Genomic DNA, 23,197 nt, shown 5'->3' on the forward strand with positions numbered 1-23,197 from the left:
GTGACATTGATTTCCTTTCTCAAGAAAGGCCCTCATTGCACTGATAGGCTCTCCAAAGACTGCCTGAAGAGGTTATGGCTTTGGTCACTGAAGAATATACTGGTCTCACCATGACATTGCGACTTCACAACTTGTCTTTTTGTTGCTTCTGAATAAAGCCATTTTGTGGGTAAGCTACCTGATTTTTGTTTTGAGTCAACGTATTTCGTGCCCCTACAGGGATCCAAGAGAAGGGCCCCTCAAAGTTGTGAGGCTGGGGTCAAAACACATGGTGCTTGCCGACCACACCAACCCTGCACCTCGGAGGTAAGTCTTCATACCTGAGCTTTGCTGCTGCTGTTGAAGTCTCCAAAATGGGTGTTGGGAGCTTTTCTCTATACGTGGCCTTGCTTCCTCAAGGGCAGCTTTCATTTCAGACATGGGCCTCTTCCACTAGTCCTTCTGCAGCCTTTGGCAGTCATTATTCCTGCAATTATTTTATTACTATCATTTAGGCTGGAGCGATAGCACAGCGGGTAGGGCATTTGCCTTGCACGCAGCCAATCTGGGTTCGATCCCCAGCATCCCATGTCATCCCCCGAGCACCGCCAGGAGTAATTCCTGAGTGCAGAACCAGAAGTAACCCCTGAGCGTCGCTGGGTGTGACAGCCCCATAAAAAGAAGCCCCCCCCCCTCTCTACACACACACACACACACACACACAGCTGACCTGAGTTTGATTCCTCTGCCCCTCTCGGAGAGCCCTGCAAGCTACTGAGAGAATCTCGCCCGCACGGCAAAGCCTGGCAAGCTCCCCGTGACGTATTCGATATACCAGACACAGTAATAATTGTCACAATGGAGACGTTACTGGGCCCACTCGAGCAAATCGAGGAACAACGGAAGGACAGTGACGGTGACTATCTCCTTGGATTAGAGACTCTCCCCGAGGAGTGCAGGAGCTTCTCCTGCCTGTGTGCTTAGGAGTTGCTCCTGGCCGAGGTGCAGAGATGATGATGGGGGCCCAGGTATAGAAGTGTGGCCTGCAAGCCAAGCAGTGCTCAGCCCTTTGAACTCTTGCTGTAGCCCTGGCAGCCTCTTTACCTGTTTTCGGCTCAACAGGGTGAGTGAGCACTTTTTGCTTTGGGGAATCCTGTGTTTGATCCCTGGCACTGCATGTCACCTGAGCACCACCATGTGTCACTCTTACGGGAAGGAAAAAAAAAAAGGTTCATATTAGAGTGGTACTGACCTTTTGCCCATCATTGAGTGGGGCTTTTCCAGTTTGGGATTGTTGTCTTTGCTGTGTTTAACACATAAACACAGTCCTGCCTTGAAACCAAGCAGATTTGTGCTGTGTGAGCACTTGGCCTTATTTTTTGTTCATTTATTTATTTTAGTTTGGGGCCATACTTGGCTGTGCTCAGTGCTTATCCCTGGCTCTGAGACCCCTTGAGCCCTTGCTTTAGATCTGATTTCTTCTAGACACAGGTTGTGTAGGCGTTCCCTCATTAGAGAAAATGCTACACTGGTTACCTCTGTGCCATGAGGTGTGTCCGTAGAAACCTCTGCTGATACTTCAAAATTTATTATATAAAAATGTACTCAAGTAACTAAACCGAGATTGAGAATATCAATGACTCTTATCTCCCCCAGGTATTCTTTGTTTTGGTTTTGGGCCACACCTGGCTCTGCTCAGGGTTTACTCCTGGCTCTGCTCTCAGGGATTGAGACTGGGTAGTCTGCATACGAGGCAAGCACCCTTCCTGCTATACTTGATTTCCATCTCAGTACCTTTTCCTAACTTTTTTCTTTCTTGTTTTGCTTTGTTGGTCACACTGGGCAATGCTCAGGGGCTAGTCCTGGTGGTGCTCAGGGGACCATATGGGATGCCTGGGATAGAACCTGGGTCATCGATCCTGGGTCGGCCCAGCCCGTGCAAGGCAAACACCCTCCCCGCTGTACTGTGGCTCTGGCCCTCCTGCACTCTACTCCTGTCCTTCCGTTGTTCATCGATTTGCTCGAGCGGGCACCAGTAATGTTTCCATTGTGAGACTTGTTACTGTTTTTGGCCTATCGAATACGCCATGGGTAGCTTGCCAGGCTCTGCCGTGCGGGCGGGATACTCAGTAGCTTGCCAGGCTCTTCGAGAGGAGCGGATGAATCGAACCTGGTCAGCCGCGTGCAAGGCAAATGACCTACCCACTATGCCATTGCTCTGGCCCTCCTAATTCTTTTAATTGGAAGAAAATTCAGGCTTTTGCACAGAAACTCTGACTCTGTGTTCAAGGTGACTTGGCAGGGGAAATCTAAGATTGATGGAAATCTGCAGCAAGCCCCTGCACAGTACAGACCGCATTTCTCACCAGCCCCAGCAGTGAAGCTGCTCCCGGAGTCCCCTTTGTACAGTGTGGGAGATGATCCCTGCCCCACCAATTTCTCTGGGAGCTGTGGATTCAGGCTGGGAGCTCGAAATTACTCTTTACGTGAACTGAAAGTCAATCCTATATTCTTACGTAGGCTTTTATAGGTCCATTGTCTTTCCCACATAGACAAGAATTTCAGGAGGAGACAAGTGGTGAAGCGGGCAGTTTGATTTAGAGATTATGAGGAAGGGGGCAGAGAAGCCCTTTTAGGAGAGAACGGAGAAGCAGGGGCAGCTGAGAGTACACAGCTCGAGTGGAGATGTGGGCCAGCCCCCAGAATGGGGAGGAGTGTGCTTATCTTTGCAGTTTCCTTGGGCAGAGTCGGTTACTATGGAGTTAACAAGGGGAAGAGCTTATTTTGGTGGTCAACTAGCTCTTTGTTCTTGCTGAACCTTCTCTCTTGAAGTGCTGGGGTCCAGACTTCTACTGAGGCAACCCTGGTGTCAGTCTTACCAGGCCTTAGTTTCTGTGTCCACAAAGTGGATCTGGCAAAAATGCTTCTAGTGGCTTTAGGGCTAGTGACAAAATAACTTCTTCAAATCCCGCTTTGTTTTTATAACATCCCAAGAACTCATTGCCGTATCTGCCTGCTTCACCTTATGTTTTGTGAGGGGGACTTTGGTCACACCTGGCCGTGCACAGGGGTTTCTCCTGGCTCTGCTTGGGATCTGTTCCCAGCGATGTTGGGGAAGCGTGTGGTTTTGGGGGTTGAGACCAATGCAAAGTATGGCCTCAGCCTCTTAAGACCTATAAACTTCCCAATTAATATTCATAAATATAATCACTTTCAGAGGAAATTCAGGTCTTCCACATGATTCTGGATGTACTCCGGTAGCCTTCAACTCGGTTCACAGGCTGAATCCTGGTAGCCGGAGTGGAATGGAAAACTATATTCATTGCAGATGTAGTTAATTCAGCAAGTCAGTTCACTTGCCCCTTAGAGCAGTCACTTGAAAGAAAAATTGCAAATTTTTGTGCTAGCTCAAAAATTTTTTCAGCCCCATCAAACTGAAGTCCCTAAGTAGAACCCAGACACCCTGGTTTCTGATAATATGGAAAGTCAGAACATTGGAAGAGACTGCCACAAATTTGAGAATTTTAGAACCCTCTGCAGTGATCTGCTCATTCCCCAAGAGGGGGACATTTCCCATCTACTAAATTTGGAGAAGGATTAAATCTCTGTCTTGACCAACAATAGAGCCTTTCTTTAAGCCCACAAAGGTAAGAACTGACACTACTTTAAGTCCTACAGCAGTCCTATTATTGACAGTTTTTAGTGAAAACCTTTCTAGGGAACTTCAAAAGGCTCTTGTCTCTCAATCTGTCCCCCCTTAGCCAGGTAGGGCCTTTGAGATGTAGCCATTTCCCCTCTCTAGTTCCTACACTATTAGGTCCCCCCTCTGAGTAAAATGTGCTGGAAATGCACAGAAAGGGAAGTTGACGGTAACAAAATATGCAGCCTGATGTGTTACATCAAACTTGAACTTGGAGTTCTCTGACTAATGGGCTGAGTTGATTCTGGAGAGACAAATTTGTCCCTATTGAATCAATCACCATCCTCCTTAAGAGCAAATCCTATTGATGTTGGCAAAACTGATGCCGGCATTTTCCCACCAAGATTCAAATAAACCCTTCTAGTCCTTTCTCCAGAAATAATTCGCTGTATGTAAAGAAATCTTTGTAAATGATTCTTTGTAAATGCTTAAGGGATTTATAATCCTATGTAAAGACCCCCTGGAGCTAGCACTACCTTGTGGCTATATGCTGATCAACCCGGACCTCCTGGAAAAAAGCATCTATTAGTATATCCATTATCCAAAACAATGGCCTTCAAGTACACAAGATTTTGAAGGAGAGGGTATTCTTTGTCTAACCCAGATTTGCAGATCAGGACATTAGCATCAGAATAAGGGCTCCGCCTGCAGCCTGCATCCGGCTCATCTCTCTGCCCTAGGTTTTCCCCAAACCCTGAACTGTAGGTTTATTGACTAGACAGTGTTTCTTAGTCTTTTTCAAACCATGGCCCCCTTCTAACCTTGTCTCTTTCCTGCGCCCCCATTTCCTACAAGTTTTCCCCCAGACTCATGCCATGAACTATTGAAAGGATTTTACCTGTGGTCCTCTGGAATATCCTGGGATCTCCATACCCCCTCCCCCTCCCCCCCCTCCCCTGGCCTGGTTGAGAAAGAGTGGGCTAGAAGATAACCTTGGTAGAAGAATAACCCAGCTAGTAAAAGCTTGGGGATCAACTTCGACCTATTGCGAACTCTGCCCAGTGACTGATGGCATGAGCCTACCCTCCTGGCCAGGGTACTGCTGCCACCAACCTTTTGGTAATAGCCAAGGAAATCCTGTGGGACCTCCTTGACCCAGTTTTGTATTTCCCACAGCAGAAGCCCTCCTGAATCCTCATGCTCTCTCCATTGCCCTGTTAGCTGCTTCACCGCCCGTGAAATGTGAAATTTTCTCACTGACGGCTGCCTCTAGAATTCTTTGACATTGTAGTAACTCAGTCCTGCTGTCTTCCCTACTCTTTCTGATAAGCCTGCGTGTCTGTTTGATACCGATGGCTCACCTCCTCCCCGCATGAGATGGTCCTCAGGAACGCTTTTTGGTTTAAGTGATGTAACCTATGTAACCTACTGATGGTTTGTATTTGAAAGGTAAGGACAGTAGCTATCACCCTGGATACGAAGTGTTTAAATGTGACAATGTGGGGGCTGGAGAGATAGCACAGTGGGTAGGGCGTTTGCCTTGCACGCGGCTGACCCAGGTTCGATTCCCAGCATCCCATATGGTCCCCTGAGCACCGCCAGGAGTGATTCCTGAGTGCAGAGCCAGGAGTGACCCCTGAGCATTGCTGGGCATGACCCAAAAAGCAAAAAAAAAAAAAAAAGTAAAAAAAAATGTGACAATGTGTAAGTGACATTCAACGGTACCGTTTGATGAATTTTGACAAATGTCATCCTGTAAATTCCAATTTCTAAGTGGTTTCCAATTTTCTTTTTTGGGGTGGGGGGGCTGACTGGGTCATAAACTCACAGTGCTCTGTCGGGTCACTCCTAGTGATGCTGAGAGGACCGTGTAGTGCCCTGGTTTGTGCCCAGGCTCCCCACATTTAAAGCATGTGCTAAGTTCTCTCTATCTTCCTGGTCATCTTCCTGCCCTTGAGCCAGCTCCCTCTGACTTTTTTTTTTTTTTTTTAGTTGTTACCTTGTTTTTCTGAACATGTTCTGCTTGCTTGTGGGTTGTGGTACTGGTTCATTTGGTTTTGGTACTCCCTGGAGCTGGCCACCTGAGGGGGAGGTGCTCATTCTCTTGGGCAGTGCTTGCTGGCTGGGGTTGGGTGTGTCACTGTGCTGCTCACACCTGGGGTGCGGGCTGTGGTGTGTGCACATTTCTTTTGTTGTCATGCTTGCTGCAGATCACAGCCTCTGGTTGCTCGTGCTCCTGGTTACAGCGCAGATGGCTGTGGCTGGAGATGCGAGGGCCTGGACAGCACCCATGGCAGCCCTGAGGCCTAAGCTCAACTTTCCTCTGTGCACGGAGGGTGTCCTAGCCGTTCAGCATCTCCTGGCACCCTGACTTTATTATGCTTTATTTCCTTAGTTTGTTTTGGAGCAACACCTGGCTGTGTTGAGGTCTAACTCCTGGTTCTGTTCTTAGGGATCACTCTTAGTGATGCTGGGGTGGGGATGGGGGGACCCAGTGTGGTGCTAGGGATCATACCTGGGTTAGCTAAATGCAAGGCAAGTGCCTCCCTGCTGCACTAGCTCTCTGGTCCTATCACTGTTGTTTTATGTATTTCGAATATGAATTTGGGGGTGGTTTGGGAGGGAGGTTACACCCAGCAGTGTTCAGGGCTAACTCCTGGCTTTCAGCTCAAGGATTATTCCTGGTGGGAATTGGGGGCCCTTTGGGAGTTGGAGATCAAACCTGGGTTGGTCACATGCAAGGCAAGCACCCTATTGGCTGTACTATCCCTCCAGACCCCTCTTTAGTCCAAGCATATACTATTTTTTGGCAGTCTCCTGCCCCTGCGCCTGGCTGTTCTCACCGGGGCCCCTTGGAGGGGGGAGAGTTGAGTTTCTCTCCCCCGCCCCCGCCCCGAGCAGAGCCCCAGCAGCTGAGGACCTCTGGAGCAGCAGCTGAGGACCTCTGGAGCCAGCCACAGCCATGCTGGGACCACTCTCCACACGTCTGGACAGGCCTCATGCATGAAAACTGGCAGAGGAACCCAGGCATGCGGGTCCCGGGGCTGAGGTCTCCAAGCCTACTCGGATTGGGACTGGGCCTTCTCCACCTAGACCCTCCATCTTCCAGTAGGTAGACATCACACCCACCAGCTGCTGCTAGCGCCAGGTTGGTCTCATCAACGACCAAGACTATAAACCCAGCTTCCGGAAGCGCGCAGCCACATTCACGGCCACGCAACAACTTATTACCTTATTTTTTCATTTGGAGAATCTGGCAGGCTACCAAAAGTATCCTGCCCACACGGCAGAATCTGGCAAACTTCTCGTGTCGTACTCAATACGCCAAAAACCAGTAACAATGATGGGTCTCATTCTCCTAATCCTGAAAGACCATTGAAATGGCTCTTTTAAAATCTCAGGGCTAGGAAGAAGGAGACGTTACTGGGGCCTGCTCGAGGCAATCGACGAACAACAGGCTGATCGTGGTTGTGATACTATTTTCTACTCCCTTACACTAATGATCACTTTCGGGAAAGAGGGCCTCTCCAGCAGGGCTTGGTGGTACTCGGAAACCACTCCCAATGATACTCAGCCCAGCGGTGCAGTTTCAGTGTTGGGTCTAGCAGTGCTGTGGTCCAGCAAGTACCCACAGCTGGTGGTGCTTGAAGCTGTGTAGTGCCAGAGATGGAACCGAGGCCCTCCTATGTGACAGGCCTGCACTCCAGCGCACTGGTCCCTTAACAATGTCTGTTTGGGGGCTGGAGAGATAGCATAGCGGGCAGGGAGTTTGCCTTGCACGCGGCCGACCCGGGTTCGATTCCCAGCATATGGTCCCCTGAGCACCGCCAGGAGTAATTCCTGAATGCATGAGCCAGGAGTAACCCCTGATGTGACCCAGAAAGAAAAAAAAAGTGTTTCGGTGCGCATATGCTGCTTGAGCCCATGTGCTGCTTGTGCTCCCATGGCTAAGCGCATGTGTCTCGCCCACCTCTCCCCTCTTGAGATGTGTCCTTTCATGCTTCCACTCTAGTACTGGGGCGTGTGTAGTTGCTCTCGCTGCACTTGGGGAAACCCGTATTCTCTCTTGACCGTGTTTCTCTCTAATTTTCCCTCCCTCCTCCCTTTCCAAAAACCTCCCAATAGAATCTGTTTTACTTAAAAACAAGCAAAAAGAAGAAACAAAGTCTGTTTGTTCTTGTTTTTATGGCGTAGCTAGCAGTACCTGGGGGCTGCTACCGGTGGTGCCAGGGTTTGCAACTCAGGCTTCCACATGCAAAGCATTCGCTTTTAGCCTGTGTCATCTCCCCAGCCCCTATGATATCTTTCAATACAAAGAAATAACACAATTTTTTTTTTCAGCGCCAGGAATTGAACTCAGGTCTCTTGCATACAAGGCATGTACTTCACTTAGCCACATCCCTTCCCCCAGAAGTTTAAATTTTGTTTGTCCCTTTGAGGCCACACTGGCAGTGTTCAGGGCTTACTTCTGACTCAGAACTTAGGGACCCCTCCTGGCAGTGCTTGGGAGACAATATGTGGTTGCTTGCAGGAGCCCCAGGTTTGTACCTGGGACCATGCAGGAGTGACCTGGAGTACCAGCCTGAGGGGAGCCACTGGCTAAGTGCCTATAAACCAGAAAAGGAAAAGAAAAATGGAGAAAATGTATTGTTTCCCATTGACTCAGTTCCACACCTGTGGTATTATCTTCTTTTCCAGCCTATACATTTCAGTTTAATTTTTTCTTACTGGGCCTCACCCGGAAATGCCCAGGGGTTATTCCTGGCTCTGCACTCAGGAAATACTCCTGGTGATACTCGGGACCATATGAGATGCTGGGGATCAAACCAGGCTGGCCCTGTGCAAAGCAAGTGCCTTCCCCGTTGTATCACTTCAGCCCCTTTTCTTGTTGATTCTTAGAGCCAGTTTCAAACGTGTGTCTAATGCCAATCAGATTGGTAACTGAACTATGTTTAGCATGGGTCAGTCTCAGAGAATGAGATAAACAAGCACATAAGGAGACAAATTAACAACCTAAAGCCTTTCCAAGCTTTAGGTCCCCTGGACAGTCGAAAGTCAGTGAGTGCACAGGCGTGTCGTTTGGTCATTTGTTCAGTACAGTATTCCTCTCCCACCCTCATTCCAAGCATGTGAGTTATTAAGTTGCCAGAGATGTTAAGGACAGTAGGCACATCAGAATTGGAGCAGAGCCTGGGATATTTCGCATAGCCTTCGGCAGGCGCCCCTCAAGTCTAGAGTAAGGGCATCACAGTTTCCTGTTGTATTTTTCTTTCTTTCTACACTTGCGAAGCCCTAAACTAATTTATTCTATTCTTCCCTGTGTGCATTTTTGCTTCCCCTTTATATTCTAAGACCTAAGCTCTTAAAAAAAACCGACAAAGACCTAAGGTCTTTCTGCCCTGGGAGCTATCCCGGTCTTGGAGTCAACAGTTACGGGGTCAGTTTACCACAGCCCGTGAAAATGGATATTGCCCTTCCACAGGGAAGGCCTTGGGTTAATGCTCACGTCAAGACCGACAATATTGGAGCTGGAGCGATAGCACAGCCGGTAGGGCGTTTGCCTCGCACGCGTCCGACTCGGGTTCAATTCCCAGCATCCCATATGGTCCCCTGGGCACTGGCAGGGGTGATTCCTGAGTGCAAAGCCAGGAGTAACCCCTGAGCATCACCAGATGTGACCCCAAAAGAAAAAAAAGACAATATCTCCGTCCCCCACCACTTGGCACAGCACTTCCCATAAAGAAACCATCCCTGAGCAGACGGCGGCGGCCAGTGCTTTAGTTCCGCTTGCGCAGTTGCAGCTGTGTCCTTTGCTCAGGCTGAACATCTGGCCCAGGTTCTTTCCCTCCTGAGAGGCACAGAAGTCTCCATCTCTAAGAGCCAAATCCCCGCGGCTGCTGTTGCTTCTAGACTAAATGTAGAATTTATTTATTTATAAATTTATAAAAATGAATTCAAAGCACAGGAGGCCTATGGCTTCTCAGTATTCACAGGATCGGTAGTGGCGTGGGGGGAGCTGGGGCTCCTATATTAGAGCTTAGATCTCTACTATTCAAGCTTTTTGGGGGGGGGTGGAGAAAGGGGTTTGGGCCACACCTGGTGGTGCTCAGGGGACAGTGTGCTGCTGGGGATCCAACGGGTCTCCAGCATCCAGAGTACAGACCACTCTCCCCGCCCACCCCCACCCCCTTTTAAAGCAAGATAGATATTGTATCATTTATTTTTTGTTTCTTGGGCTATCTATACCCAGCTGTGCTCAGAGCTTACGGTTGGGCTAGGGGGAACCATGTGGGGGTATCAGCAATCGAACTTAAGTTGGCTTTGTTCAAGGCAAACGTCTTACCTGTTGTCCTATCATTTTGCCCCAACATGGTTTTTATTGAACAAAACTGGGAAAGATGCAAGGGGAGGGAATCGATGAAAAGGAAATACGGGCTTGAAACATGAGCTTGAAGAAGAGGCAGAGACATCAAGACGAGCAAGGGAGATAATATTCAAGGGAGAATACCGGCTCAAAAAGCCTCCCTGGGTACATCCCTTGTAAGGAATTTGAATTTGGGGCCCACACTGGCAATGCTCAGGGATTCATTTCTTTTTTTTTTTCTTTTTGGGTCACACCCGGCAATGAACGGGGTCACTCCTGGTTCTGCACTCAGGAATTACTCCTGGCGATGCTCAGGGGACCATATGGGATGCTGGGAATCGAACCTGGGTCAGCCGGGTGGAAGGCAAACACCCTACCAGCTGTGCTATCGCCCCAGCCCCTCAGGGATTCATTTTAATGACGTTTTAATCAGTGACAATACTTGCAGTTTACAAAAATAATACAATAATCAAGCTACAAAATGCCTCATGGCTTGTTATACTTTTTTTTTTTAGATAATCTACTACTAACTTAATGAAGAAAGCATTGATTTAATTCTATATTTAACCAAATGACCCACCATTAATTTGGACAGTTATCCAAAGGGAGACAAGATTAACAGATTTTTTTTATTAGTGAAACACCATGAGGTACAGTTGTAGACTGTAGACTTACAAACTTTCGTGCTTGGGCTTCGGTTATACAATGATCAAGTACCCATTCCTCCACCAGTGCCCATTCTTCACCACCAATGATCCCAGTAGCCCTCCCCCCCCACCTCACCCCAGTTTTGTGGCAGGGCATTTTCTTTTGCTTTGTATCCTTAAAAAATGGCTCTGCACTCAGAAATTACTACTGACAATGCTTGGGAGACCATGTGAGATGCCAAATCAAACTCGGTTTGGCCGTGCAAGGCAGGCATACTCCGTGCTGTACTATCTCTCCAGCCCCGACCCTTTTTTAAAGTTATCTGTCATTGCTACAGGTCTTCGTCTCTATGACTCTACCTGGACTCTACATATGTTTGTGTGTGTGTGTTTGTGTAAGCACTAATCTGACTTTTTGTTTGTGGGACCTTTTCCAGCAATGCTCAGGGGCTTCTCCCTTCACTTTGCTTAGAAGTGGGGGGGGGGGTGTTCCCAGCAGTATGAAGTATTGTAATGACTAATAAGCTGTATGTAATGAGAATTATGAAGCTAATGAAATGAAGAAAATGTGATGTGGACTGAGAAACTGAAGCTGACCCCCTAAATTTAACAAAAGAAGGGAGGGAGAATCATTCCTTTTATGACCCCAGTTAACGGAGTTAAGGGCCCACCAGCCCACTGGATTTCTTTGTGGTTTTTTTTTTTTTTTTTTTTTTTTTTTCGCTTTTTGGGCCATACCCAGTGATGCTCAGGGGTTTCTCCTGGCTCTGCACGCAGGAATTACTCCTGGTGGTGCTGGGGAGAGAGACCATATGGGATGCCAAGGATCGAATCTGGGTCGGCTGCGTGCAAAGCAAATGCCCTACTCACTGTACTATCACTCCGGCCCTCAGCCCACTGGATTTCTGGGTGTATACTGGGCTGGACAGATTTATGGGAACGCACGGGAGATGGCACCTGAAGGCTGCACCAAATGGGTGAGATAGACTGACACAGGTCAAACATGTGGGGAAGATACATTAATTGTTTTTTTCCAATTACCTCTGTATCTCCTGTTTTACTGCTAAGAATGTACAGAGATTGTCGCTTCCCTTTAGAGGATAAAAGAGAGACCCTCTCAGCAAACCAAGTCTTACTCTTCTTACTTGAGGTCCTCGGGACTGAGCTTCAAATAAATTCACTGTCCTATCCTGATCTCTCTCTTTCTGTTGATTTGCGACTTGAGCCAGCACAACAGTATCACAGTTGTGTGTGCACCAAATCATGTAGAATAGCCTTTAAACTATCTTCTTTGCCCCTAGGCTTTTTTTTTAAAATCAGAAATCTTGTGCTTCTTTAGTTGATATGGACAGCGGTTATGAGATGCTGATTAACTTCTTATTGTCTTTGGAGTTTCAGCAAAGGCCTCAAGGACTGAAAGTAACACAGTAGGTGCTAGTCCAGTAGATGACTCCTTTCCCATCTGCCCAAAGGGAAATGGGTCGAGATTATGAACAGTCAAGAGTCTGAGCCAGTCCGCCAGCATTACCCATCACCCACACTGAGTCTGTAGAAGACTCATGTATAAACTACATAATAGGCTATTTGCCTGGGGCTGCTATATTTCCTCTCCTTTCCGTTTGCCCAAAGCCAAATGCGATGGAAATCTCCCCTAGACAATTGGACAATGTTTGGCCTGTCTCTCCTGGGGCTTGGAGGTATAATGGGCCTGATGTCCTCACTCCCAGCTGAGGAATTCAGATGCACAACCAGGAGGGAGCTGGCACCCTAGCCACTGGGGCAGAGATGTATGAGTTATCCTGTGGTCTAAGGATACCCAGCAGGAGACTTGCCAGGAGGCATTTAAAAAGGACATTACCCATAAGGGGTGTCCTAAGAGGACAGGGACCCCGGGAGCATATTACATGGAATAAACGTTAGAGGTTTAGAGCCAAGGACTGGCAGAGGAGGGAAGTTTGTCAACCAGAGGAGAGCAATTCCTTTTCCTGCCCAGCAAGAGTCCTAAAGTCCACAGAGGCTGGAGAGAGTACAGTCAAGGCACGACCTTATATACGACTATGGCAGCCAGGACCTGGTTTCGAATCCCAGGCACCATCTGAGGTCTCCTGAGCACCGACAGGAGTGAGTCCTGAGCGTAGAACCAGGAGTAAGCTCTGAGCACCTTTGAGTATGGTGCAAAACTGAGGAAACAGAAGCAACCACAGAATAATAGAGAGCGATCATTTGTAAGTCCTTCATGTTCGACTTTGAAGGTAATAGCATTCTGCACCACTCAGGGAGGACTTTGGCCAAGACCTTTATTACCTAATCCCTCAATTCTCTTGTTCCTGTTCATCAAATCCTGGGGAGTCAGAAATAACTTGCCAGGAGGAAAGGAGAAGCGAACCGAGGAACAGAGGCAAGGATGTGGAGTGATTTGGGCATTTTCTCTTTTTATTGGGGCAAGATTATCTGAAGCAGGCAAGAACTAGGACATGGGAGAACCTTAACTGAAAAATGCTTTTTGTGTTTCATCTGTCCCTGGTGATGCTCGAGGGCTCCCATGACCATGGGTGTGCAGTGGGACCATGCAGTGCAGGGGACGGAGCCTGGGCTCCTGCAGGAGGGAGGAGCATGATTTGCTGCCCTGAACCCTTTCCCTCTGCGCAGGAAGAACCTGCAGTGAGTAGTGTTTAGAATTGATAACTGTTTTCCTGGACAAGGTAATTCCACGACTGCAACAAGGTGACCTACGTGACTGAAGAGTACCTGCAAAGCGAAGAGATCTGCCAGAGATTTCATGCATCTCTGAGCCCTGAGCACTGCTGGTGTGCCCCCCCCCAAACAGAAGCTAATCATGATTTAAAATGTAAGGGCACTGGGGAGATAGTTCAAAAGGCTGAAATGCTCTCCTCTGGGACGTGTATTACTGGAAAAGGCCCCCAGACCTGATCATGACTTGGGATGCCCTCATCAAAAGTACTGGCTTCGTGTGTGTATAAATACTGATTCATTTTCTTCACACTTAAGTCCCACTAAAAGCCTGGCAGCTGAACTCCATAGAGAGGATATAAGCTGCTGGCAGATTTGATTTTATTTTGCTGCAAAATTTCGGTAATTAATTTGTTTTTTAAGGTCACATAACCGAAACACAGTACAACATTCTAAATTATAAAGTACAAATCCAAGGAAGGCAATACCTTTACTAAGTTACAGAAACTTTGGCAAATCATTACAGTACTCTTTAATACAATAAATTTCGGGGGGAGGTTGCCGGAGCAATAGTACAATGGATAGGGAGTTTGCCTTGCATGCATCTGACCCGGGTTCGATTTGTAATCCCTGAGAATTTCTGGGTACAACCCAAAAAGCAAAAAGGAAAAAAACAGTCTTTTTGTTTGGATCATATATTACCACAGTGATAATTTTCACTCCATCAATGTCATTTAAGCACCAAATCAAAACAAGCCTCTCAGTAGTGATTGATGGAAGGGAAAATCTTACACAAATTTTGAAATCTATATATTTTCTCCATTTCAAGTGTGTAGGGATGACTGTCTTTATTTTAGGGTAATCCCCAGCTAGGGAGAGTTCCCGGGAGAAACTTGCATTTTCACATAAATACTTGGAATCCTCAAAATCAAGTAGTAATTTCAGTAACACTAGTTTTGGACAATCCCTTTTTATTTAGAAGCCTCACACCTCTTTGTATTGATCAAAAGTCATGAAGATCTTATTCAGATTGTTACAAGCCTCTTTTTAAAGATTAGAATACAGTTGTCTTTTAAAAATAGCGAATGAATACATTGCCAGCTTGCTGGAACCCCAGGGACAGGCTGCTGTGGCCGCTTCTTATTTCTTCACAAACACTGCAGCAACCTTTGGGGTCCTAATGCTTCCTCTTGCTGAGGCCGCCAGTTCTTCAGTCTCAGTATTTAATTTATGAATTACCCATTCCACTGCTTCTCGGCCTTTACTGGCATTCGAGGAGATGGAGTTGGCCATCAAACCTTCAAGGTAGCTGCAGAGACTGACACACTTCACAGCGATGATGGCTTCTTGCATGAGAATGGTTTTTTTCTGGGTCTGGAGGATACAGTTTGTAGCTCAGTCTTTCATCTGCTGACACCATATTTGTAAATAAAACATTAGTGGATTTCAGCTTCATTGTTTTCTCACTGGGATCAATGGCTCATGCTCATACGATTTGGTTCTTCCCACACCAATACAGTCCCACTCAATGCTGAGCAGCTTCCCCAAGGGGTCCACATGTCTGCACAGCACGTCCATGACCATCATGCTGGGGTTCACCGGGTTGGGGTACTTCTGCATGGCCGCTGTCAAGATGATCTCCGACAGGTGGTCAAAGACGTGCTCCGAGGTCCAGGTCTTCATGGTGCCAGCGGCTGTGCCATCCCTGGGCAGTGCCCTGGGGATACTGAGGCCCAACAACTAACAGGTTGTAAATTACTTTTTTTTTTTTGGACTTTTTGGATCACACCTGGCAATGCACAGGGGTTACTCCTGGCTTTGCACTCAGGAATTGCTTCTATTGGTGCTCGGTAACCATCTGGGATGCTAGGAATCGAGCCAGGGTCAGCCGCGTGCAAGGCAAACACCCTACCTGCTGTGCATTGTTCCAGCCCCTGTAAATTACTTTTTCATTAAAATAACTTTTTTTTTGGGGGGGGGAGATTTTAAGCACCACAAGGTTCTTACCAACTTTTATTTATTTTTGCTTTTTTGGGGGGGTCACACCCAGCGATGCTCAGGGGTTACTCCTGGCTGTGCACTCAGGAATTACTCCTGGTGGTGCTTGGGGGACCATATGGCATGCCGGGCATTGAACTTGGGTTGACCACATGCAAGGCAAATGCCCTACCCACTGTGCTATCGCTCTGGCCCTGAAATAACTTTTTAACAGGCACAGATGGGACTTTCATAGTGGCTGGAAAGAGTCACATTACTGTTTTTCAATTAAAATATTTTTTGGTGGGGGGTAGACGAACAGGAGCTATTCCCAGACTGTTGGTTGGGGATCTCTCTCAGAGGTGCCTTGGAAATTGTCATGCTGGTGATCAATCCCAGGCCTCCTGTACGGAACATTTACACTAGTCCTTTGAACTCTATCACCAGCCCTAATTTTATTTACTAATCTAATATAGGTAGATTAGGTCTAAGTAGGTAGGATTCTTAAAACGAAAAATTTCTAGTTTAAAGGATGTGAAAGAGGGGCTGGAGCAATAGCACAGCGGGTAGGGCGTTTGCTTTGCACGTGGCCGACCCGGGTTTGATTCCCAGCATCCCATATGGTCCCCTGAGCACCGCCAGGGGTAATTCCTGAGTGCAGAGCCAGGAGTAACCCCTGTGCATTGCCAGGTGTGACCCAAAATAAAGAATGTGAAAGAGTTGGGGCCAGAGTGATGGTACAGTGTGTGTGTGTGTGTGTGTGTATGAACATGTTTGGGCCAGAGATGTAGCTCAGTGGTAGAGCCTATGATTTGCATGTAAGGATCAGTTGTAGGTCACTCATGATACCAACAGTTAAAAAAAAGAAATATGCTAATAGTTGATATGATGGCCTTTTTTGGGCAGTGCTGGCGATCAAACTGGAGACTCACATATCCAAGTTCTGTGTTCTACCACTGAGGTATATCTCTGGCCCAAGGAACACCATATACCCCAAATCCTAAAGATTGGAATACGAGATTCAAGTGACTGGGACCAGGCAAATAAGAAGCAAAACAAGTGCTCACCTTTGCAGCATGTACTGTAAAATTATAACAGAAGATTAGCATGATTCTTGGGCAAGAATGACACAAATTTGTGAAACATTCCGTATGTTTTAAATCTTCAATAAACTAAAGTTGTTTATATTTATTATTTTTTATTTATTTTTGTTTACTTTTTTTTTAAAAGGCAGAGTAAGCTGCAGATAAGAAAAAACTAGGGTCCTGGAAATACTCTGCATGGTGCTTGCTTTGCAAGTGGCTATCACTCTGACCTTTGGTATTTTTTTTTTGTTTTTTAGTGAAGTAAAATTTCAGGACAGCCAGTTTAATCTTCTTTCTCTTAAACTTATTCTTGTAAAATACGGGCTGGATCAATAGCATAGCGGGTCGGGCGTTTGCCTTGCATGCGGCCGACCCGGTCGGCTTAGATTCGATTCTTTTGCCCCTCTCGGAGAGCCCAGCAAGCTACTGAGAATATCTCACCCGCATGGCAAAGCCTGGCAATCTCCCCGTGACGTATTCGATATGCCAGACACAGTAACAACAAAGTCTCCAATGGAGACGTTACTGGGCCCGCTCGAGCAAATCGACGATCAACGGGAGGGCCTTTACCTTGGGCTGGAGCGATAGCACAGCGGGTAGGGCGTTCGCCTTACAAGTGGCCAACATAGCCGCCGACCAGAGTTCGATTCCTCCGCCCCTCTCGGAGAGCCCGGCAAGCTACCGAGAGTATTCGATATGCCAGACACAGTAACAACAAAGTCTCCAATGGAGACGTTACTGGGCCCGCTCGAGCAAATCGATGATCAACGGGACGACAGTGCTACAGTGCTAGTGAAGTAAAATTACTTTATTTAAAGAAATACGAGGAAAGAGAGAGGATGGGGTAGGAGGGGCGAAGGGGGGAGGGAGAGAGACAGAAAGAGAAAGGTACATATCTCAGTTCGAGATGCAAGCAAATCTCTAAGACACAATAGCACTGTTGCCATTAGAATTTTTTTGTTTTCGTTTTTTGGGCCATACCAGGCTGTGCTTTGATCTTACGACTGGTTCTGTGCTAAGGGATCACTCTTTGGTGGGGCTCAAGGAGACCATATGGGTTGCCAGGGATCAAACCCACATCTGCCGCACGTAAGACAAATGTCCGACCTGCTCTACTACCGCTCCAGCCTTGAACTTTTAAAAAGATAATTATTAGGGGCTGGAGAAATAGTATAGTGGGGAGAATTGCACACAGTGGAGCCGAGCTCAGCTCCTGGCATCCTGTCTGGTCTCCAGAGCACTGCCAGTAGCAGTCCCCGGGTACAGAAGTAGGAGTAACACCTGAGTGTCTCCAGGTATAGCCCCAAAATAGAAACAAAGAAAAAGATGATTTTCAGGACCAAGAGAGAAAACACAGGGTAAGTGCAGGCTTTGCATCAGGGACACTCAGGTTCCATCGCAGACTTACATGCTTCCCCAGGAATGTCTGAGCTCAGAGCAAGGAGCAACCCTTGAACACTACCTCAAAAGAATAATAGAAACATGATTTTCAGATCAACTTCAGGTTTTGTATTTCTACTTGATTAAAAAAATTTTTTTTAATCTTTTAAGTTATTTATTTGTTTGTTTTTGATTTTTGGGTCACACCTGATAATGTACAGGGGTTATTCCTGCCTCTGCACTCAGGAATTACTCCTGGCAGTGCTCGGGGTAGCCATCTGGGATGCTGGGAATCGAACCCATGTTGGCCGCTTGCAAGGCAAACGCTGTACCCACTGTGCCATCGCTCCAGCTCCCCCAATATTTTTTTAATATAAACTATTGAATATTTGCTATAGTTTTATTTTTAAAATATTTCTGGAGAAGACCTCAGTGTGATTCTCAGTCAACTTGGGCATGATTGCTCGGGCCCAAAGATGAGCTGCTCAGGGCCCTTTGGTGGTGGAGACCACCAGGACCACACCCCTCAGTCCTAGGAGTGCAAACATAGGCTGCGGATTCTAACGCCTGTATTATCTCCCTGACTCCCACAATTTCTTTTTTGTTTTTGAGCCACACCCGGTGATGCTCTGTAAGGTTACTCTTTGTTCTGCACTCAGGAATTATTCCTGACCGGGTTTGGGGACCATATGGGGTGCTGGGTTTCTAAACCAGGTTAGCTGCATCCAAGGCAGATGTTGGGAACCAGAATCCAGAATGCTGCCCTGAAGTGCTCCTAGAAGAATTTCCCCTTAAGGAAACCCTTTACTTATGTTTAACAACACTCTCAGATATGTAGAAGTCTAACCCAACTAAAGAATGTTCTCCTGATGCTTACTGATTCTAAACAATAAATACTGGAAGCTGAGGACAGTCAGGGCTCAGTCAGTTCACGTGGCTGTTGCCCCGATCCCATGCTTTTTCTCTTGTTTCTCTCTCTTCTTAATCCTCCCAGGCGCCCTGCTTCACGCCTGTTTACCCAGGGCTGGTCCCCGGCAAGCAAGTGCCCTACCCGCCATACTATCGTTCCAGACCCCAAATACAGTTTTAAGTGCATTATTTCATAGTATATTGCTCTCAAGCAATATACATCAAAATTGAGCAGAGATAGTAAGGGGGTAAAAAGCCCTTTCCTTCTGTGTGTCAGCCCAGTTTTGATCCCCGACATGATCCCTGAGCACTGCCTGTGTTTTGTGCCCAAAACTATAACCCCCTCCCCCCCCAAAATGTTGAAAACACCAATATTTACAGTCCCTCCCGTTTTTTGGTTTTGTTTGTTTGGGGGCTTTACCCTGCAGCGCTCAGGGGCTACTCCTGGCTCTCTGGGGCTACTTGCTGGACTGTGTTCAGGGGTGCTGCAGATCAGACTGAGGCTCCTGACATGGACCATGTGCTTCAGCTGGTTGAGCTTGTTCTTCGCCCCTGGCTTATCGCTCGTCAGAGGATAAGAGCAAAACCCTTGCAGGATCTTCAGTGAGGTTATGATTTAAGCTATAGTTGAGAAAGATATGGGGCCAGCAAGATAGTATGGTGAGGCATAAGCCCTGGGTAAGTAGTAAGCCTTACTCAGGGTTTATTCCTGGCAGTGCTCAGGGGGCCCTATTTGCCTGCATGGGGGCTGCCCCAGATTTGATCTCCAGCACTCTGGTGCCCTGAGCCCACCAGGAGTGATCCCTGAGCACAGAGCCAGGAGTAAGCCCTAAGCAAAATCAGCTGTGTGACATAAAAACAAACAAAAAAAAATGGAAAGAGAAAAAAATGGTATGATAATTATCGCATCAATTTCCTGGATTAGATCACTTCAGGAAGGCTTGATAATTTATACATTAAACCTGAAAATTACAGATAAGGCAGTTTAATTGCTGCCACTGGGAATTATATTTTAAATTATATTTTAAAATATACAAGTTTGAGATCTCACAGCATTTATTTAGGACCACACCTGGTGGTGTTAAGGGGCCGCTCCCTCTCTCTGCATGTGTTTGGCGGTGTGGATTAGGGAGGGGTTGAAACTCCCTTAAGCCTTCTCCCCATTCTAAGGGCCTCCACTAGCTTTTTGTGTAGGTCCTTGAATTCTGGCTCTGTTCACTCATAGGCTGTTCTACATAATCAGCTGCTGCGTTTGGGAGGAATTCTGTGAAATTAGCTTCACATTTTTTCCTCCAAAATTTTCACAATGATTTGGTCGAGTCACGGATTTTATCAGTTTTAATGAGCTACGGACAGCATTGTAGCTCATTAAACACAGATAACATGCTTCCACGGGAGTGGGATGAGCTTCTTTTCTTATGCGGAGGTGGACCGCACCTAGCTGTGCTCAGGAAATCAAAAAAAAGGAAAAAAAAGGAAATCAGTGTGCAAGGAAAGCACCCTACCCATAGTATTGTCTTTTCGATCTTTTTTTTTTTGTCTTTTCAATCTTAACTTAAATTTTTGTCTCTTCCATTATCTTCCGTTCAAAAACCTCCTACAGTAGAAAAAATGGTGATGCTAAAATGCAGAGGAATCTTCATTCACTACAAAATTTCTTTTTGTGACAAGACAGTGCAAAAACATAAATGAAGCGGGCGAGATAGTACAAGTAGGGCTCTTGCCTTGGACCTGGTCTGCGTGGGTTCCACTCCGCATATGATCCCCAGTGCCCTGCCAGGAGTGATCCCTGAGTGCGGAGCCAGGAGTAAGTCCTCCTCATACCGAGAGTGGCCCCTAAACAAAATAGAAAAATGTAGTTGCTGCTTATCGAGGCACTGACAGCCCATCTTTGGAACCCTCTTCATCTCCCTTATCTAGATGAGAAAATGTTAAACCCTTGTTTTATTTCCAATAGTCTGAATGTCTGTGACCAGCACTTTTTATGTTTGCCCACCATTTTTTTGTTTCTTGACTTTCCTGCTTAGCATGCCGGACCTGTGGCTAGGAAATAGCCAGAAAGAATCCAGGAAAATCCTGGTTCTAGATGGGAAGTTCTGAATGGGTCATAAAAAGCTCTCCGGCTCTCCCATCTTAAGATATGGAACCCTTCCTGTGCTCAGTGACCTCCAAAATCACACCTTTTAGTTGCGAGAGTAAAAGACCCTTAAGAGATGGACTGTCGGGCTGGAGCACAGCGGGTAGGGGCGTTTGCTTTGCACGCGGCCGACTCGGGTTCGATTCGCAGCATCCCTGAGCACCGCCAGGGGTGATTCCTGAGTGCAGAACCAGGGGTAACCCCTGCGCATTGCCAGGTGTGACCCAAAAAGCAAAAAAAAAAAAAAAAGACTGTCGGGGTGGAGCTATTGAGCAATAGCACAGCGGGTAGGGCGTTTGCCTTGCATGCGGCCGACCCGGGTTCCATTCGCAGCAGCATCTCATAGGGTTCCCTGAGCACCGCCAGGGTCATTCCTGAGTGCAGAGCCAGGAGCAACCCCTGTGCATCACCGGGTGTGACCCAAAAAAAGCAAAAAAAAAAAAAAAAAGGACTGTCGTTTGGGTGTTTGATTTTTCAGCCCCCCGATTCTGGGACGATTGCTCATGCCCTTGGAAAAGAGCGGAAAGCGTGCCGGTGGCCGTGGGCCTCGGAGGGGCCAGGCTCTCGCTCAGTGGTCGCGCTTTTCGAGGCGCATGTAACGGTCCTGGAAAGCGCGCTTCGATCCGTGGGCCGCGGCGACGTCAGCGCGCGGAGCCGGCGCCGGGCGCGGGGCCGCAGACGCTCGGGCCGCCCCGGGGTCCGCGCGGGCCACCCCCCGCCGGAAGGGAGGGCCGGGCGCCGGCTCCGGCCCCCGCGCCCCTCGCGGGGCTCGGCGGTCACGTGCTCCCGGGGGCGGGGCGGGGGCGTTCCCGCGGGCGCCATCTTGCCGGCGTGGAGGCGGCGCGGGCGGGGCCGGCCGCGCGCTCCCGCCCCGCTCGGGCCCCCGCGGCCGCTCCCCCAGCGGAGGAGCCGGAGCCCCGGAGGGCGGGGCCGGCGAGGGGGGGGTGTGGCGGGCGCGCGCTCGCGCCCTCCAACCGCCAGGGGCGGCCGCGGGGGCGCGCTCGGCCGGGCCCCGGGGGCGGCGCGGGCCGGCGGGGAGGGGGCGGCTCCGGCGGCGGGGACGGAGCGCCGCGGCCGGGGCCGGGGCTGGCGCTGCAGCTGCCGCGGCGCGCTGCGGGCCGCGTCCCGGACGCCCCCGGCGCCATGTACCGCAGCGGCTCCCGCGCCGCGCTCGCCTCGCACCGGCCCAAGGAGAGCGGCGGGGGCGGCCCGCGCCCCGGCCGCGGCGCGTCTTCGGGCCCCCCGCGCCGCCCCTCGCCGCCGCCGCCGCCCTCGGGCTCCTCCTCGTCGCGGCCGCCGGCTCGCCGGGCCCGCTCGCCCTCGGGCCACCGCGGCCGCCGGGCCTCGCCGTCTCCGCCGCGGGGTCGCCGCGGCTCCCCGTCCCCGCCCCGCGGCCGCCGCGGCGGCTCCCCGTCCCCGCCGCGGGGCCGTCGCGGCTCCCCCTCGCCGCAGCCGCGGGGCCGCCGACCCTTCGCGCCCGGCCCGGCCGCTCTCCGGGGCAGCGGTCGCGGGGAGTCCCGCGCCGACTTCGCCCGCGACAGCCGCGACCATCCAGGCGACAGCGGCAGCCGGGTAATCCTCCCGACCCGGACCCCCGTCGCGGGTCCCGCCGACCCCAGCGCCGCTCGGGCATCCCTTCCCCCCACGCCCGGGCCTCCCGGCGGGGTCCCCCGCGGCGACGTGCCGGAGCCTCGCGCACCCCGAGCCGCGGCTGCACCTAACGGACTCGGCGGAGGCGCCGGGCGCGGGGCCGGGGGCCGCCGTGCGCGCCCGGGACGGGCTCCGGGGGGCGCGGGAGCGGCTCGCAGACCCCGCGGCGCCGCATCCCCGGAGGCCGGAGCGGGGGCGGCCCCGCACACGGCTGTCCGCGGGGCCCCGGACCCGGGCAGGGCGGCCCGGGGTCCCCGCGGGGCGAGGCGTGGCGCGGGGCTCTGCAGCCCCCCGCCTGCGCCCTGGACGGGCCTGAGCGCCGCGGCGAGGCAGTTGGGGTCTTCTTAGTTTCCAGCCCCCCAGGAGTCCTCTCTGTTTCGGTGGCAGAGGGACAGCGAAAGGAGAAGTTTCATTTAGGGGGCCGAGGAGCGTCTGCCTTCCACGCGTGGTCTCGGGTTCGATCCCCAGCACCCGCGCTGGACCCCCTTCCTCCCCGCAGCACCACCGGGGGCATTATCCCGTCCCTCTATGGACGATTTCTCTAGAATGTTGAGCCTGTGGTGTCCTACCTGGGGTGGGTCTGCTGATTCTTTTTTTTTTTTTTTTTTTTACTTTCGGTTCACCGGTGTTTCTTTCTTTTTAAACGCCTCAACGAACTTTTGCTTGCGGGGTACTCGGTTCCGAAGTGAATTGTTGACTTGTCACTTTTAAGAATTTTTTTCGCTGAGCAGGAATTCT

At 49.6% G+C, this 23,197-nt stretch overlaps 2 protein-coding genes and 2 pseudogenes across 2 annotated transcripts in view; 3 read left to right on the plus strand and 1 right to left on the minus strand.

The window, feature by feature from the left end:
• Nucleotides 1-23,197, plus strand: part of DLK2 (delta like non-canonical Notch ligand 2) — a 442,344-nt gene that overhangs the window by 127,935 nt on the left and 291,212 nt on the right. The gene's annotated exons all lie outside the window — the stretch shown is intronic.
• Nucleotides 14,462-15,004, minus strand: LOC130034719 (PRELI domain containing protein 3B-like; annotated as a pseudogene).
• Nucleotides 16,358-16,455, plus strand: LOC130034835 (uncharacterized; annotated as a pseudogene).
• Nucleotides 21,953-23,197, plus strand: part of ZNF318 (zinc finger protein 318) — a 40,674-nt gene continuing 39,429 nt past the window's right edge. The window contains exon 1 of the mRNA XM_056126330.1: nt 21,953-22,381. Within this exon, the coding sequence (XP_055982305.1) occupies nt 21,953-22,381 (429 nt within the window). The remainder of the gene's footprint in view (nt 22,382-23,197) is intronic.

This window comes from Sorex fumeus, unplaced genomic scaffold (genome assembly GCF_029834395.1).
Source record: "Sorex fumeus unplaced genomic scaffold, SorFum_2.1 ptg000061l, whole genome shotgun sequence".
Lineage (NCBI taxonomy): Eukaryota > Metazoa > Chordata > Mammalia > Eulipotyphla > Soricidae > Sorex > Sorex fumeus.